At 36.7% G+C, this 18,195-nt stretch overlaps 1 protein-coding gene across 2 annotated transcripts in view; it reads left to right on the top strand.

Annotated features, from left to right (window-relative positions):
• The first annotated feature begins 897 nt into the window (after nucleotides 1–897).
• The window catches only part of UBE2D1 (ubiquitin conjugating enzyme E2 D1), a 37,432-nt gene continuing 20,134 nt past the window's right edge, over nucleotides 898–18,195 (top strand). The window contains exon 1 of one of the 2 annotated variants that reach the window (XM_004780648.3): nucleotides 898–1,155. In XM_004780648.3, coding sequence (XP_004780705.1) covers nucleotides 1,132–1,155 — 24 coding nt within the window. In that variant the 5' untranslated portion in view covers nucleotides 898–1,131. Of the gene's footprint in view, nucleotides 1,156–1,184; nucleotides 1,320–18,195 lie in introns of those variants that run through there. The other variant, XM_013050091.2, reaches the window with a different exon arrangement.

The raw sequence follows: 18,195 nt of genomic DNA, 5'->3' as shown, positions 1-18,195 counted from the left end.
AGGGGTTTATCTTCTAGGAAGAAATCGATGATGAGATCAAGGCTTGGAATTCTGGGGCAGTCTATCTTTTGAGAAGAGGAGCTAGTGACAGAAAAAGAAAAGTCAGAGAAGTTTAAGACCCAGCTACCAGGAAAGTTACCATGGAAGATAGTGTCCCTGAGTGCTTTGAAAAGCAAAAGGATGGCCAGTCATCAAATTATTCAAAAACATCAGGAAGAATGAGGAGTGAATTGGATTTGGTAATTAGAAGCTCAAGCCTGACCTTGGTGAAAACCGATTTTGTTTGTTATGAAAGTAGAAGCCAAATTATAACGAGCACACAAGTTCATAAGAATTAAGGGGAGTAGATTTTAAGTTCATGAGAATTGTGGGGAGCAGATTGTAGGTACTGTGAAAGGAAGAGAAGAGCCAATAGTGATGGCGAATCTCAGAATTTGGAGTTCCAAGGAGAAGGAGATATGGAAGATCAGCCATGGATAGAGGTGCTTTTTGAAATAGGAATTAAGGTGGTAAGTAAGGAGTCATTACGGGCATGTTTGTGCATGTGTGAGAAATTTGGGCAATTTATATATGTTTGAGAAGAGAGGTCACTCTACAAAAGTAAAAATAACAGGATCTCTGTATTGGAAATTTCTGTAAGTGCTTTACGAGCTAATTTGTTATTCCTATTTTACAGATTGGGAACTTTAGGTTCATAAATTGATCAAAATCAAACTGCAGAGACCAACTCAAGACTGCGCAGTTCTAAGTCCAGGCTTGGGTTGAAGTCAGCAGTGAGTAACCCGACGTAGCCCAGGGAAGACCGCAGAGGATAGGGCTGGAACTACACTTCCCAGTGTGCCAGGCGGGGCGGGGCGCGGGCGGGGAGGGCGCAGGCTCCTTCCCAGAAGCAAAAGCGGAAACAAAAGAGTCTTGCCGGCGTCCCCGCCCGCACACTCGCGCACACTCGCGCTCGGGCGCACACTGAGCAGGCACTGGCGCCCGGAGCGAGCCAGCGAGCAGCGAGCAGCGAGCCGGGGACCCCGGGCTGAACCAGCAGAGCAGCCAACGAGTCGAGCCCGCGAGACCCTACGCCCCCGCGCCCCGTAGCTGCCGCCAGCCGGCCGGTGTCCCCGCCGCCCTCCCTGACCCATGGCGCTGAAGAGGATTCAGAAAGTGAGTGCCCGGGCCAGGCCTGGGGCGACGGGGCGCGCTTCGGCTCCCTGCCCACACTGACCCCGGCGATGGTCCCGAAAGACGCGCCGGGAGGGCACGGGATGGGAGGGTGCGCGGGGATCAGGGGGCCAGAGATGCCGGTGGGGCCAGCGGGCACTGGACAGGTGAGGTGGGAGCAGGGACAAGTCCCGGCTAGCTTGGAAGCCGGGGCCCCGCTGCGCGCTAGCGCCGGAGCTGCGCCGGGAGTCCCTGGGTGGAGATCCTTCTGTGGCTCCAGACCTTCCCAAAATCTGTGCTTTAAGGTCACCGCTGGATTTTGCCCTACACTGGTCTAGTTTTGGCCCCTGTCATGCTGTTTTCTCCACACCCGTTCTTTTCTGTTCTTGCTTCCCCGGGCTCCCTGCGAGGGCAAGGAAGGTGTGGTGGGCCTGCAGGCTGTCTCCTCGATGCTGTTGGGTTTGTTCCGTTTCTCCTCTGCGGTTGGCTCCTGCTCAGATCCCTGAACGGGCTGGAAAAGCCCATTTGGGGCCCAGAAGCCAGGAGAAGCCTCTTGCCTCTTCTATTTTGGTACCTCTTCTGCTGCCACTTCAGGTCACATAGCTCTAGTGAAAACATAGTTGCTGATACACAACAAGATGACCTCCTGGCTGTGATTCATCGTGAGTCAAGCCAAACAGGTCCACCCCTCCCCCCATGATAAACTTACATGTAAAGTTCGAGACACAACAAAAACTGCCACAATATAAGTTGTTTGATGCTTTGACACATGAGTATAGAATGAAGAAGAAATGTATACATTCATTCAACAAATATTTATCCATCCCAACTCTGTAAGGAATTGCCTTCTCTTGCATAATACTGTATTTATTGCTACTGTTTCAGATGTGAATATCTTACAAAATTGGGGTTGGGCCATTTTTTTTTTCTGTTCACTTTTATTTCTTATTGGGTTATGGGTCTATTCACTGACACAGGTTTTAGGAAGGCTTTATAGTATATGGAGAACGTGGAGAATTTATTTTTAAATGGGGAGTGTTTCAGTAAGTTAAGCCAACAGCATGCCATGCAAATAATTTTAGAAGAAATCAATGCTACAAATAATTTTACCAACTTTTTAAGACATGAAGTGATGGAGATATATACATTGTATTCCAGTCACAACTGGTGGCATCTTCTGGTACAGAGGACAGCAACTTTCAGGTCCAGCCTTTTTTTTGTTCAGATGCTGAATGTGTAGGATACTGTTTTTGTGTGTGTGCCATTTGAGGGTCTTCTCTCTATAAAACATAAAGGTAACTGCATTTATAGATTCATGTTTTCTGACTTGAAGGTAATGCAGTTACACATTCAAAATTACCCTAATTTCAAAGCCCTAACCAGCATCTTTGTCATGACTGGTATGCTTATTAATAATATGTAATATTGGCTTACATTTTAATTAAACAATACACCTGTTCCAAGGAAGTTTTAAACTCCATTTCCTTCTTTCTTACTTGTGAGAATTCTTCACAAGACTTTGCATATACAATAGATTTTAAGTAATGTAGAATTTTGTCCACAGTAAGTAGACAGTCAAAGAAAATGGACATTATTTGTAAATACTTTACTGGGCAATTGTCAGTCATGCTGAATATTTATAATACAGAATACACCCAAATCATATTTTTTTAAGCTATTAGTTACTATTGGTTTATAACTGAGTTGTTTGGTTAAAAAAAATCACATAAAATTGATGATAGACCTGTAACAAATTGATATTTTGAGAATAAATTGGGGGGTCATATAACATCCCATCTCTGTGTGCCAGTCTTTGGCTTTCCTTTCCTGTTATCAGGAAAGTTGGCTTGCACAAATCTCCTTTCCAGTCATCACATGTTCATATCATTCCCTCATACTTTAAGGGGTGTTATTTTGTTTGATTCTACACTTTTCTTACTGTTTACACCTCCTTGATTAGAAGCCAGTTCCAATTAAGGTGTGTGTGCTGTTTACCTTATGAACAGTTACAGAGCCATCTTTGATATCATCCTTATATAAATCCTTACTTGAATCTTGCATGTTCTAACAAAAGAAGATACATATTAACTCTGGGCCTTTCTTTTTAGCTGTATTGAGGTAGCAGGGTCAGATACCTTCCAGGTCATTGGGTTGTACTTTTTGTGTACCCAAAGTGGCAGACCTTAAAGCTGTGTAAAACCTCAGAAAACTTCAGTTTGGAGTTGAGTGGAGGGCAGAGGCTAGAGCCAGCATCGAGGGTAGTGTATCAGAAATATTTGTGGGACATTTTCAGACTGTCCCCACTGCTGCAAATGGAAAGATATGGAATCCCCCAGATGGGCTGGGGTGGAAAAAAGGTTGAGAACCACTGATGTTCTGGTCTATTATTATTCAAAGAAGGAACCTGAGACCAGGAGTGAAGGAGTGCTTTGTCCAAGTTAATCTCTGAAGAAGTGACTTGGCATATTTGAGAATGTTTAAAAAAGTTCATGACTTCACATTTTTTCACTTCATATGAAAAGATTAAAGATGGTTGAATTAAAATTGTATGTATATGCAAAGCGTGTAGATATCAATGCTTAAAATATATTTTTATATTAGAGTATGCTGAATGATTTCATATTCTTATTTAGACATCCAGTGCCAGTTTTGCATTTCAGCTCATAAATTTACACACCCATGCCCTATTTTTAGATATAGTGGAAGATGTTATCAGTCACCTAAATCACTAAAGGGAAAAATTTAGAACAAAATCTGAGGAAAGACACCTAAAATATGTTTGAAAAAAGAGGATAGTTTTTCACCTGGGCATCTATTATTTTCTAGAATTATTTCTAAGTGTTTCTTTTGTCAATGCAACTTTTAATCCTTGATAAGTCTATTTTGGAAATCACTTTTAAGATTATGAATGTTATATCATAATACTGAATGTTTTGAAAACCAAGGGGAAAAATAGGAGATCCTACTATAGTCATTATTATCATCTTAGTTTGTTTCCTTCTAGACTTTTTAAATGTGATAAATTGAAGTTATGATCACCAAAGTAACATAGGCTTTATTGCCTTTTTGGTCTTTGGAAAAGAGAAGCAAAAGAGTTTTGTTTTACAAATATAGCAACACAGGTAACTACTCCTTAGTGTATAGTTCTGTCCTCAAAATGGAATATTTTCCTTTTTAAAAAGCCCTTTAACTTAAAATGTATATATAAATGGATTATAGTACAACTTTATAAATGTTTTGAACTGCTGAGTTTTTTGATTTGTACAATTCCACATTAAATACTTTATATCAGTCTAGAAAACCTTTAGGATACTTAAAAAAAAATCCCAGCCCTCTGTGAATAGAACATCAAATAGAGGAAGATCTGGTTTTTATTTCTGGCCCTGTTACTTAATTAGCTTATTTCCCTATCCATACAATGATACAGTATTAAGTACAACCAGCATTCATAATATATAAAGGTTACTCTGTGATAGATTCAGTTCTGAGTGTTTGACATATATTGATTGATTTAGTCTTTAGTGGGCCCAAGAAGTAGATATGATTGTTATCCCTATCTTACAGATGATGAAACTGAGTCACAGAATTGTTGAGTAATGTACCTGAATATCGTATCTAGTAAGTGGTAGTGCTAGAATTTGAAACTAGACAGAGGTCATCAGATTCCATGCTCTTAACCATTTTAGTATATGGATTTTCTTAACCAAATGGACTCATATCTATTATATTTAAATTGATAGATACATAGAGTTAAATGAGTGTATGGATGTAAGTTCTTTGCAAACTGGACTGTTCTATACACATGTAAAGTGGTATTATCATTAAGACTTTGGCATATTTAATCATGCATCATTCTGTGTGTTGATTGTGCATTATAAATCTCCGCTCTGAAGTAATGTACACTGGATCATTAAACATGGTAAATGAATAATATAACTTTGTTTATTTTTGTTCCATCACTTAAAATTTTTCTTCTCCAAAAGACTTTAGAAAAATTGTAATTTATAAATGTTCTGTCGAAAGTATCATTTCACTTGAGAAAACTATTTATGAACTGATACAGCAATTTAGTTCCTCAAGTGGCTGTGAATAGCAGTCGACTGTTCAGATTGCACAAATACGTTAGGAAGACTTGCAGATTACAAGATTTAATCTAAGATTCCAGAGTCTTTCAGTAAAAAAGGATGTAAGTTCAACAAAAATTTTTTAAAAGAAGAACACAGTATTTATGCTCCATGATAAAGTGGTTTGCCTTGAGATGAAAGGAAGACAGTGTTCTTTTTCTAAAAAGCCACCATGTGAATTTTTCTTTTAAATCTTTGTAATTAAGCTCAATCTTCTTTTACCCCAGGTAACATGTATTTTTCCTTCATCATCACAACAGAGGTATAAAAAAAGAAGATAACCTATTAAAAAGTTCTGAGGTTCCTTCTCTGTGGAAGTAAATAGCATAGATCTAAATAAAGGCTATTTATGCCTATTTTGGAAGCCAAACACATATTATAAAAACCAGCTTAGCAGGATGTGGGATTGCCCCTAGTAAAGTGGAGTAGCATCCTCACTTGCTTTAGTTCCCTGAAATACATATCGAAAACATATTTAATGAGTGACACTAATCAAAATAATAAGCCTCATACTCTCCACTAAGCTGAATTAATGGTTGTCTGTAATGTTTTGGCTCTCTTCCCTTCTTCACTTCTTTTTAACAGTAGAGGAACTGATACTATGTTAATTAAAAACAGATACTGAGATATTTGTCCTCTCTCCTCTTAACCCTAAGATGCTAGACTAAATGATGCTGTAGTATATAATCCAGATTTTTAGGCATTTGGAAGGATCCTCAGATCACCTCAGAACATCTCTCTGAAGGCAAAACTTGTTCTGTTTCTAGCTTGCTGTGTTGGTCAGATGGCCTGAGGTTTTTCTGCTTTTAATTGATTCTGGGATGAATCTGTGAAGGTTCAATTACCATATTAGGCAGTATGTTCCAGGAGTTGTCCTTAGTATGGGGAGGAAACTACCATCCTGAAGTTTACAGTTTAGTGCTACCCATCCTCTTTCTGGATGTTGCCTCCACTTCTCTCTATTCATTTTATTCTGGTTTTTTTGGTGGCTCTTCTCCTTCAGTGATACCACATTGAAAATCCTTTCAGATTTATGAAAACCTTTCCAGTAGGGATGAGGTTGGGATATTGCTTTGCTTACCTCAAATTTCCTTAGTAGTGCAAATCTGCTGATTCTCAGTCCAGGTGACTACCCTCCTTATGTGAGCAGAATTTGGATTTCCTTAGAGAAAACCAAAGAGACCTGATGGCCTGGGCTCAATGTTCTTCTGTAAACCAGTAAAACTCTGGCCTGTGTTTTTGCTTCCCCCAAATTTTGATGTGTTATATTTTCAGTGAGTTAAAAATATTTCCTAATTTCCCTTTTGATTCTTCAACCCTTATTTAGCAAGTTTTATTTATTCTCCCAATATTTGTGATTTACAGATAGCTTTTTATTATTGATTTCTAAGTTAATTCCATTGTGAACAAAGAACTTGTTATTTGACTCCTTTTAAATTTTTGGGACTTGTTTTATGACCCAAAATATGGTCTGTATTTTTTACTTACATAATAATGATGCCATTCTAGTGCTCAACATAGCTTTTGAATGAAGATGTTTAATAATCTCTAGCCTTAAGTTTTGCCAGTTTCTGGTTGATGTTCATAAAGCCTAGGTTATTTCTAAGGAATGAATGCCAGACTAAGTCTTACACCTTCCCAGTGTCTTCTAGCACTTTTATGAATTTCCAGAACAGGGGTGATGAAACCAGTTTAGTGGGTCACAAACAGCATTTAAAAAAAAAAATGTAATACAAAATATTAATGCTTTCGGTGTAGTAGGGTGATAATTGTTTCATGAAACTTTTAATTATGTATTTGTGTCCCTGTGCTTGTGTATATGTGTACTAGGTTGTGATGTATGTATTATGTTTGTCTTGTTATGAATTGCTGTAAGGAAAGTTTGGAAATCATAATATGAAATCCTTAGATAAAATCAATATTATTGAAAATACATGCCACACATTTATATGTATAGACATATATATATGTATGTATAGAGAAAGCAGATGAGTATATATACACAAAAATACATACACATACACACACATACACAATGTCAAATGTTGTAGTCTTAGAAACAATTCTCTTTGATATAAACTTCAGTGCTCGTTTTTTACCAAAAGTTGTAGCATTTTATAGTCACTGATGTACAACCACAATATTGAAGAATAGTGCTGGGCGATACAAAGATTAATTGATTTATTATGCAGATACTTATTAAGTACCTGCTATATACCTGTCATTTGGGATAGAAGTATAAGAAGTGATGTTTAATAACAAATATTTGGTAAATATTGAAAGGTATTTAAGTTGGTTTTAAGAAATTGGCTGCTAGCTTTTATCATTTCATTTTGTCTTTATTTTTTCCTGAAGCATCATCTTTCTTGATGACTCTGAAGTAAATGTACTTTATGATTACTTGTACCTTATGTATAAGTAATGTACTTTACGATGTACTTGATTACTCTGAAGTAAAAAAAATTATGAAGTAACTTTTCTTAATGTAGCATTGAAAATGCTCTGTGTTGTATGTTCTGTTATGTGTCAAATTCTATTATGTATTTTGAAAAGTTGTATGTAACTTCTTATCATGTTTTTCTTGCTTCTCAGTGTCTTTGAACACAAACACTCCTCCTCAAAGCTTATGGAGTGGTATTTATTTCTAACCTTTTATAAAATAGAAGCCCCTGGGAAAAGATAAAAAGAACCCTTTTCATTCCCTCACTCGTCACACTTTTGTTTCTCTCGAGCATGGCTGAAACTGTGCAAATGGCTTTAATTCAAGTACTGGAGCATTGTTGGTTCCAATGTTGATTGAGAATAATGGGCTGTAGTTACTACAGTCTTGAGGTGAATATTGTTTTGAGTGGGAAGAGTGCTGGAGTGGAAGTCAGATGGTTGGACCCCTTGTTATAGCTTTGGCCAAGAAACCTCATAGTCTTTATTTTTTATTTTTATTTTTTAAAAAGATTTTATTTATTTATTTGACAGAGAGAGATCACAAGTAGGCAGAGAGGCAGGCAGAGAGAGAGAGGAGGAAGCAGGCTCCCTGCCGAGCAGAGAGCCCAATGGGGGACTCGATTCTAGGACCCTGAGATCATGAGCCGAGGCTTCAACCCACTGAGCCACCCAGGTGCCCTAGTCTTTATTTTCTTTATCTAGAAATGTTATGCATTGAACTAGATAATTTCTGTTGTCCTTTCTGATTTATAACTTTAGGCACACCTAAAGAATGTTATTTGCTGTTTGTTTTGTTCAACTGACAGTAGAAATGGTCACAAAAACAAATATTAAGCATGGGATGGTACTTTGCTGCTGTATGAAACTTGAAGTAAAATTCTATTTACTTTGAGATGTCAAAATTGAAATTAATGTTGGCATCTTAATGTATAAGATAAATGAGTCTTTTAATATGTCTTATTCTTTGATTAAAAAGCAGTTATTTGTGATACAAATAAGATACATTTCTGTTTTTGTATCAGTATCATTATAAGCTTTTCTAATTCCATTTAGCTTCCATCTGTTTCACAGGCATCTTTATACTTTAAAGATTGTTTTAGCCACATATTTAGAAAATTGCCATACAGCTACCTTATATGTAGTAGATTTTTTGGATTCTAGTGAATTCATTTATGGAACACCTTCTGTATGTAAGGCATATACAAAGTGAGATAAGGAGAAATATGGAAAAGTGACATATACCCAGCATTATCTAGGAAATTTAAAACTATTAAGGGTAAGAAAAGTGCCATTAAAGATTAGGTAGACTTAGGAAAGTACCATAAGGAAAATATAACATAACTGAAAAGAGAGTCAAAGTAGGAGAGGTGAAATTTATTTAGGGAAGATCAGGAAAGATTCTATGGAGGAGATGGAATTGGATGTTAAGTTTGGAAGAATGGGTAGCATTTTCAAAGACAGGGCTCATAAAGGGAGCTACAGAAATGAAGGCACCACAAAGTCCTTATCCTGTTCTGGAAGGAACAGATAATTCTGCTTTTGTGAAGCATTTGGGGGAATAGTAGGCATTAAAGTTCATACTGTGGAGGGTCCTGAAGACCCATGCTGAGAAACATGTCCTTAATGCAGAAGTTTGGGGAAGCCATTGAAGTTTTTTGAGTAAGGAAGTACATTCTTAATCATATTCTTAGGTATGCATTCTTGCCCTCATAGAATATAAGATTGTTTACCATTTGTAATTACAAATCTGTTGAATGTCCTGAGAAGGGGAGTATAGGGTACTATGAGAAAATAGCAGGAACCCTTTGAAGGGTTCAAGGAAAATCTTACGGAAATGTTTAAGATGAGATAAAGCAAATCAGTGTGTGTTGGGGGGGGCAAAAGGGTGGGGGGTAGGGGAGGTGCTTAGGAGTCTTCTATCTAAAAGAAAACTATGGACAAGATAGCATTTGGGGGACTTTAAAGTTATGACTGGTACAGAGAACATTGGTTTAGAGTTTGAATTACTGGAAAAAGTATATTTTTATCATAACACTTCATAAAGTAGATTGAAATACAATTTTTACTGGGATGCCTTGGATTTGTCTAAGATACATTTTTATTTATGTACTTATTATGATGGAAATATATATAAAGGAAGTGGCTGGGAGTCTTCTCTTTAAGAGGAAGCCATGTTTTAAACTAGAGGCAAGATAGTATTTTGGGAAATTGAAAGTCATTATGGCTGCTGTTGAAACCACTGGGGAAAAGTAGTTGCAGATCTGAGGCATTGGGTAGATAATGCACCTAATCTTTACCTCAAATGTTTATTCTTAATTGTGCTATTTATAGCTCTGATGCATTAAATACTACTTGGATGCAGCAAAACCAGTAGTGTCATTGCTTTATTCATCTTCTTCCTTTTGTGTAGAATTTGGCATTATTATTATCATTATCATTATTATTATTATTTTAATAGCCTTTACCAGAGATACCAGATCCAAAGAGTGAAGCAGCTAGGGCCAGTTTGTCAAAGTGAGTTTGGTTCCTATAACTTAATTAATTGGATATCATTAGCATTTTGAAGTGTTCCAGGAAGAATCTACATGGTTAAAAATAAAGCTGCTTTTTAATTTAAGGGTTTAAAGAGGTTCTGTATTTGGAGACCTTTCTGACAATTGTTTGATATCTCTCTATTGAAATAGCTCTAGTCAACTGGATAAGGAGATCAGAGTCTGAACTGTAAGTCCATGAAATATTTATTTACAGACAAACCAAATATAGCTCATATATCCCTTTAGAGAAAACATCAGAAATGCAATCTGGTAAGAATCACTGTCTTGTTTTAGGAGTTTTTAGGTAAAGATGGTTGTGTCACATGAGTTAACAGCCTTTTGAGCCAGGATTTTTGAAATGCTTTCATATGTTCTGGATTCAGTAGTTTAGATTTTTGACTGTTTATTAGTCCCTGTGCGCAGGCTACTTAATGTTCTTTACACACATCCAGTGGGATATGTATTCTATCTATTACAGAGATTTAGACCTTCTGAATGTTGAAGTTAGAGAACAACAATGCTTTTTCAGTCTGGTCGGCATAATTTTTTAGAGAATATTTAGTGCATAGTGTCATATTAGGTTTCATGGTAAAGAAGGCTGCTCTGACTGTTCATTCTTTACTGTTTAGATTGGACTGTTACCCTTCTGGGAGCTGAGAGATTAATTTGGACTTCTCTTCTACATTCCCTTCTTTGTTTCCTTTTATTTGTTTACTTTCTTTGAATTGGGCTGCCTCATCTACTTTTAGATTTTAAGTTCCCTAGAGGCAGGGACTTGTATCTAGGTTGGTTTTATGGAGAACAGTCAGCATATTGTGGGGGTGTTATAAATGTACCATCTGTGCCAATTTAAAATTCAGTTTCAGACCTCTTAGTACTTTCCTTTGTGTCTATTTGGTTATAGAAGTCTGAACTAGAATAGAGCTGCTTAGCCATGTAAGGCTATGTAAATCCATTAAGTACACATTTTTGTGGACTTATAATGCTTCTATAGTTTTAGTCATAACATAGGGACACAATCTTGTAATCTGTCTTTCATTACTATATCTTATACTTTTATTTTAAAATTTAGATATCCTCATCAGTTTTCTTTCTTTGAGTGTTAATTACACTGGAATAGAAAATTGTTTCACTGACACAGAATGCTTTTGTCTGGGGCATACTTTAAACCAGTTTGATGATATTTATTGCCTGATCTGTGTTTAAGTATAGGGTTGGTTTGTTTAAGGCTTACTTTGTCTCAAAGGAGGAAAAGGGTATTGGATCAACTATGTATTTCAATTTTAGCTTTTAAAAGTTACTGGAAATGAAATATACATTTACACATAAACACAGTGTGTTTACTGTAATGAGTTATTTTTGTATATGGATTTATAACTAGTCTCATTGTCTGATAGACATCTGTTACATTATAGGATTTCTACATATTTCTCTTAGGTATATTCCTGGCAGTAAACTTGCTGGGTCATTGAGTATTCCAGTGTACAGCTTTGGTAGTGAATGTCAAACTTTTCTTCATCCACCAGCAGCATGAGAGTTCTAATTGCCTTACATCTTTGCCAACCCTTATACTTTTTTCTGGCTTTTTCATTTTAACCATTCTTTTGGGTTTGTAGTGGCATTGCATTTCCTTGATGCCTAATGAAGCCAAGAGCCCCTCTTATATGTATATTGGCCATTTGGATAGTCTTTCTTTCTTACAGCTTCTTTTGCCTTATCCAAGTCTGTCTTTTAAAAATTGATCTGTAGGTAAAGTTTTTACATATTCTGGATATGGGTCTTTTGCCAGATATATGTACTGTAAGTATTTTCTCCTATTAGTTGCCTTTTAACACTTGTAGTGTATCTTTAATGAACAAATGTTCTTGATTTTAGTCAAGTCCAAATTTTTTTCTTTTATTTTCTCTTATGGGTAGTGCTCTTTGTATCCCGTTTAAGAAATTTCTGCCTCCTCCAAGGTCATTAAGACATTTTATGTCTTCTTTAAAAACACTGAGACACCTGGCTCAGTAAGTGAAGCATGGACTTTTGGTCTCAGGGTTTGAGTTTGAACTCCATGTTGGGCATAGAGATTACTTAAAAATAAAATCTTTTAAAAATACATAGAAGTGTTATTTTATCTTTCATATTTAAAACTAAGATCTATTTAGAATTGATTTTTGAATAAAGTTTGAGGTAGGAGAGGTCAGGGTTTATTCTTTTTCCCATATAGTACCCAGATGACCATCTACTGAGAAAAATTTTCTTTCCCTCCATTAGAATGCCACTGACTTCACTTTTAATTTTTGAGTACTAAGTTTGCCATTGTTTTCCTACCATTTGCAACTCTATTTGATAAAGTTAGTGCTCATGATCCCACTCAGATGTTAAATACCATCACTTTTACTTCTACATCAAAAGGCTATTTGTTTATCAAAAACAGTGATAATATTCTAAGTTGGGTTTGAAGGATATGTTATCCATTTCTTTGAAGTATAACTGTTTTCAGGGAAGCTTTGTAGAGCCCTAGTGAGGCACCACCACACTGAAGTATGTGAAAGACACCCCTTGGTTTTTGCTCACTTCCTGTGTGGCAAAATGCAGCAGTCCCAACTGCTACTTGTAATAACTAGTACATACAAAAGAAAAAGAAACAACAACAACAACAACAAAAATTAATAACTTTTCTGTGCCCCAGCAATCCACTCTTTTTGCAAATAAGAGTCATATATATTTTAAGTACAGTATTGTAGGGTGACACAGGTTTAAAGGGGTGGAGTAGGAAGTAATCTCTGAAGCAATATATGTGGCTTTTCAGAATTTACCAGATCTTACAATCTTATTTATTAATGTTTCATATCTGTGTTTATTTTTGATTTAGAACGTAGTTTGTGTCCGTCAAGATATTTTATAACAGTTCCTTAGTAGATCACACTTCTGTCTTAGGAGAAACTTTCTAGAACTTCTTAGAGTGTTCTGAACTTGAATAAACACATTTAGAAGGTGACCTTTGTAGTGTAAAGCTACACTAACATATATTTTTTTGGAGATACTACTACTATTAAGTTTCTAAGAATCCAGAGGCCTGCTTTCCTATACTTTTTAAATTGTATCTTATGAAGTTCTTTTTCTCCACAAACCAGTTCTCCTTGAATTTCATGGGTCAGTACAATCATCAACAAATATGTCCAATGATTTAGGAGGATTATGAGCATCATAATCTGATACCATTAATTCTTTAAAACATTGGGAGGGTAGATTTGGGATGAGAATATAAAAACTGAGTCATGGGGCACCTGAGGGGCTCAGTTGGTTAAGTGTGTGCCTTCAGCTCAGGTCATGATCTCCTGGTCCTAGGATCTAGCACCACATTGGGCTTCCTGCTCAGTGGGGAATCTGTTTCTCCCTCTGCTCCCCCCACCGCAACTCATGCTCTTTCTCTCTCAAATAAGCCAATAAAATCTTAAAAAAATAAAAATAAAAACAGAGTTGTGATCCCTATTCGATAGGATATGGAGACATTTAATAAACTTCTGCTATGATTAGTCCACTGGTTAAATTGGTCATGGGACAAAAACCAAAAATAAAAAATTATCCATGTCCCCCAACTGCAGCCCTGTTTCTGGGCAGCTCTGTCACCAAGGACTGCCAGTGGTTAGAAGACAACTTTACTTTGAGACTGGTCAACTCAGCACAAACTCCTAACCGCTCTTGGAAAAGCAACCAAAACCTGTATATCCTGACAGTATGTCAGCAGCATCCTAAGTAAGGTATAAGGGTGGAATATTTAGAGTTTTGAGGTCTTCTAAACCAGAAAAACCAAAGCCAAAATTTGTAACGAGAATTTTATGTGGCTTTGGCTACTTTGTTGCCATAGATTTTGTAAGTTGAAAATAGTTGTGGCAGTAGCATGAGTTTTTAATAATTTAATGATTAATATTCTCTTGAGATTCATTTTTAGGTAAGATTATATATTACTTAAAAGGCTAGCCCTGTGTTTTTAAGTAAACTGCATTATTCATACAACACCTGTTGTTATATTTTATTAAATGCAGTCTACATATATGCATGAGGGAGTAATTGATTTTGATTCTGTTGTCAAATCTAATGATTTGTTTTCCTAAAAAGATTGAAATTTGAGATGTCTATTCCCTGCTGATCATGTTATTACTTAAATTTTATTGGTTAACTCAGATGATATCACACACCTTATACAAAAGGTATTGTGCTGAGTATTGTGGAGGAATCCATGAATAAAATGCATAAAGTCCTGGATTTTAAAAAACATTCTGGTAGAAGAGGAAGGTGAGGGAAGATTAGCATTTTTTTTTTTTAAAAGATTTTATTTATTTGAGAGAGACAGAGCATGAGAGGGGAGAAGGTCAGAGGGAGAAACAGACTCCCTGTTGATCTTGGAGCCGGATGCAGGACTCGATCCCGCAACTCCAGGATCATGACGTGAGCCAAAGGCAGTTGTTTAACCAACCGAGCCACCCAGATGCCCCTCCCCCTTTTTAAAAGATTTTACTTATTCATTTGTCAGAGAGAGAGCGCACACAAGCAGAGGGAATGGCAGGCAGAGGGAGAAGCAGGATCCCTGCTGGGCAAGGAGCCTGATGCAGGACTTGATCCCAGGACGCTGGGATTACGACGACCTGAGCAAAAGGCAGCTGCTTAACAGACTAAGCCACCCAGGCATCCTGAAAATTAATGTTTCGTTTCTTTTCTTTCTTTCTTTCTTTCTTTCTAAGATTTTATTTATTTATTTGACAGAGAGAGACATGATGAGAGAGGGAACACAGCACAGTGAGTGAGAGGGGGAGTATCTTTTATACATGTTAGGTATTAAGCTAGGTACTTCCATGGTTTTTTTTTTTTTTTTAAGACTTTATTTTTTAGAGAGAATGAACGAGCAAGTGGGGGGAGGGGCAAAGGGAGAGGATCTCAAGCAGACTCTGCACTGAGTGTGGATCCCATGGCAGGGCTCCATCTCAGACCCTGAGATCACCTGAGTCCAACACTTAACTGATTGAGCCACCCACGTACCCCCATACTTTTGTGTTTTTATTCAGTGGTCTGCATAGTTCTTCAGGATTACCAGTGATGTCCCCATATGAGGTACTTGAGACTCAAAGAGGTTAAGTTGCCCAAAGTCCCGCAGATAGTAAGGGTTAGTGCAAGGCCAGGTCTGATCCAAGTCTGACTCTAAAACTTATGTTTTTAAAGTGGCTGTCGAGAAGACCACTGTTAAGGAGAATGGGTATAATTTGGGCATAGGGAACTAGAAAAAAAGGTTATTTTAGAAGAAAGAAAGTTATGAAGGCCAGGAGACTTAGCCATGTAACATCCAGGTAATCAGTTGAAACCTGACTATATGGTTCTCAAATTTTGGGTCTTAGGACCTCTTTGTATTAAAAGTATCAAAGGGGTGTGCCTAGGTGACTCAACCCATTAGAATTCTGACTCTTGATTTTGGCTTAGATTGTGGTCTTGGGTTTATGGGGTGGAGCCCTGTGTTGGGCATGGAGCCTGCCTGGGATTCTCTCTCTTTCCCTCTGCCCTTCCCTCTGCTTGTGAGCTCTCTTTTTCAAAAAAAAAAAAAAAAAGAAAAAAATATTGAGGGCTTCAAAGAGCTTTTTTGTTTGTATGGTCATGTCTAATAATATTTACCATATGATAATCTAAAACAAATTTAGTTATAGTAATTTAGAAATAACAAAGCTATTACATATTAATACAAATAACATTTTTATTAAAAATAACTTTTCCAAAACAACAAAAAAGTGGCATTGCTTTTTTAAAAAATTAATTAATTGATTGATTAATTATACAGAAATCACAAGTAGGCAAAGAGACAGGCAGAGAGAGAGAAGGGGAAGCAGGCTCCCCACCAATCAGAGAGCCCAATGCAGGGCTCAATCCCAGGACCCTGAGATCATGACCTGAGCTGAAGGCAAAGACTTAACCCACTCAGCCATCCAGGTGCCCTGACATTGCTTTATAAATGTTCAGATCTCATTAGTCAGGCTTATAGATAATAGTTGAATTTTCACATCTGCTGAGGAATTCAGTCTGTTACAATATCATATGTCATATAACTGGAAAACTCCACTGTATACTCAATTAGATACTGAGAATGAAAAAGACAAATAGCATCATAGTTTTATTGCAAAATTAATGTTGATGTCCATAGACCTCTTGAAGGTGTTCTGGAAATGCAAGGGAGTTCTTTGGAATATTACTGGGTAGGCTTGGACCAGATAATGGAAAGCCTTCATTGGTTGAGTTTGATTTTAATAAGCAGTAGGGAGCCACTGAAATTTTCTAATGGAAGATTGAAATAGAGCTGTGCTTCTAAGAAGATTATTCTACAAACAATGCATTTAGGGAAACAATTCAAGTTGTACTATAACTGGTTTTTGAGGTAACTGTAGGAAGCAGTATAACAGGTATTGAGAGTATGTTGTATTTTCATCTGACTATAAGTGAAGGAAAAGAGAAAGAAAGGAGTCAAAATGATGCTGTGATTTTGAACCTGGTGGCTGGTAGACTAATATTCTATTAATAGATGTAGGAAACAGGAAAAGAAGCAAGCTTGAAAAAGAAAGTAGATTAGATTTTGGAATATATAAAAAAAGTTTACAGTATTATGTTGAAATACATTTAGTCTTACAGAAATGTTATAAAAAATAATAAAATTCACATGTATTCTTCACATAATTTTCCTTAATACTTACAACTTACATAACCAAAATGAAGAAAGTAGCATAAAGTACAATACTATGAACTAAACTACAGACCTTATTTGGGTTTTACCAGTTTTTCTACTGTCCTTTTCTTGTTTGAAGATCTAGTCTGGAATCCTACATTGAATTTAATTGGTATGTCTCCTTAGTATATGTATTCTTAATCTGTGACATTTCCTCCATCTTTCCTTGTCTTATAAAAATTATTTAGTGAAAAGAGAAGACACTTATTATAGGTGTAGTGGAAAATACCAATGTCCTTTAATTTTTAAAAAATGCCTAAGAACCTGAGTATTAAAAAAATCACTAATTTTTATATAAAAAGTTACAGAAGTATTGTTAAAGTTGAAACAAGAGACATCTGGGTGGCTCAGTCAGTTAAGCAGCTACCTTTGGCTCAGATCAAGATCCCAGGGTCCTGGGATTGAGTCCTGCATCAGCCTTCTTGCTCAGTGGGGAACCTGCTTTTCCCTCTCCCTCTGCCGCTCCCTCTGTTGTGCGCTCTCTCTCTCTCTCTCTCTTTCTCCCCTCAATTAAATAAACAAAATATTAAAAAAAAAAAAGTTGAAACAATATAGAAGACATAAAGGAAAAATGACGACCCATTCCCAGAAATAGTAGCTAATAGTTTGGTGTGTATTTTATTTATTTTTTATGCATGTATGTATATATGTTATGGGATCTAATGGGCTTATCCTTCTGTAACTTGTATTTTTCACTCAAAAACTGTATTATAGGCACACAACATTTTTAAATGTAGTATATACAGATCTAGCTCATTCTTTTGAATGGCTGCACAGTGGTACATAATGTGGCTGTATCATGAAACCATTCTCATATTGATAGAATTTTAGGTTATTCTTGGTTTTTCATAGTCACACAAAATGCCTCACTAAACATCCTAATATATGTATCTTTGGGATTTGGACAATTATTACTATGGGGTGGAATTACCAGGTCAGAGGCTGTATGAATTTTCCACTTTCAAGGTTGTTACCAAATTGCCGTTTAAAAGGATGTGTCTTTTTTTTTTTTTAAAGATTTTATTTATTTGACAGAGACACAAAGAGGGAACACAGCAGGGGGAGTGGGAGAGGGAGGGCTTCTTGCCGAGCAGGGAGCCTGATGTAGGACTTGCATGACCTGAGCCAAAGGCAGACACTTAACGACTGAGCCACCCTAGTGCTCCCAAAAGGATGAGTCTTAACTTAAAAGTCC

The sequence above is a fragment of the Mustela putorius genome, unplaced genomic scaffold, assembly GCF_011764305.1.
Source record: "Mustela putorius furo isolate JIRA1106 unplaced genomic scaffold, ASM1176430v1.1 tig00003949_pilon_pilon_pilon, whole genome shotgun sequence".
Lineage (NCBI taxonomy): Eukaryota > Metazoa > Chordata > Mammalia > Carnivora > Mustelidae > Mustela > Mustela putorius.
The sequence above is the reverse complement of the archived record's forward strand: the minus strand, read 5'-3'. Positions and strand labels throughout refer to the sequence as shown.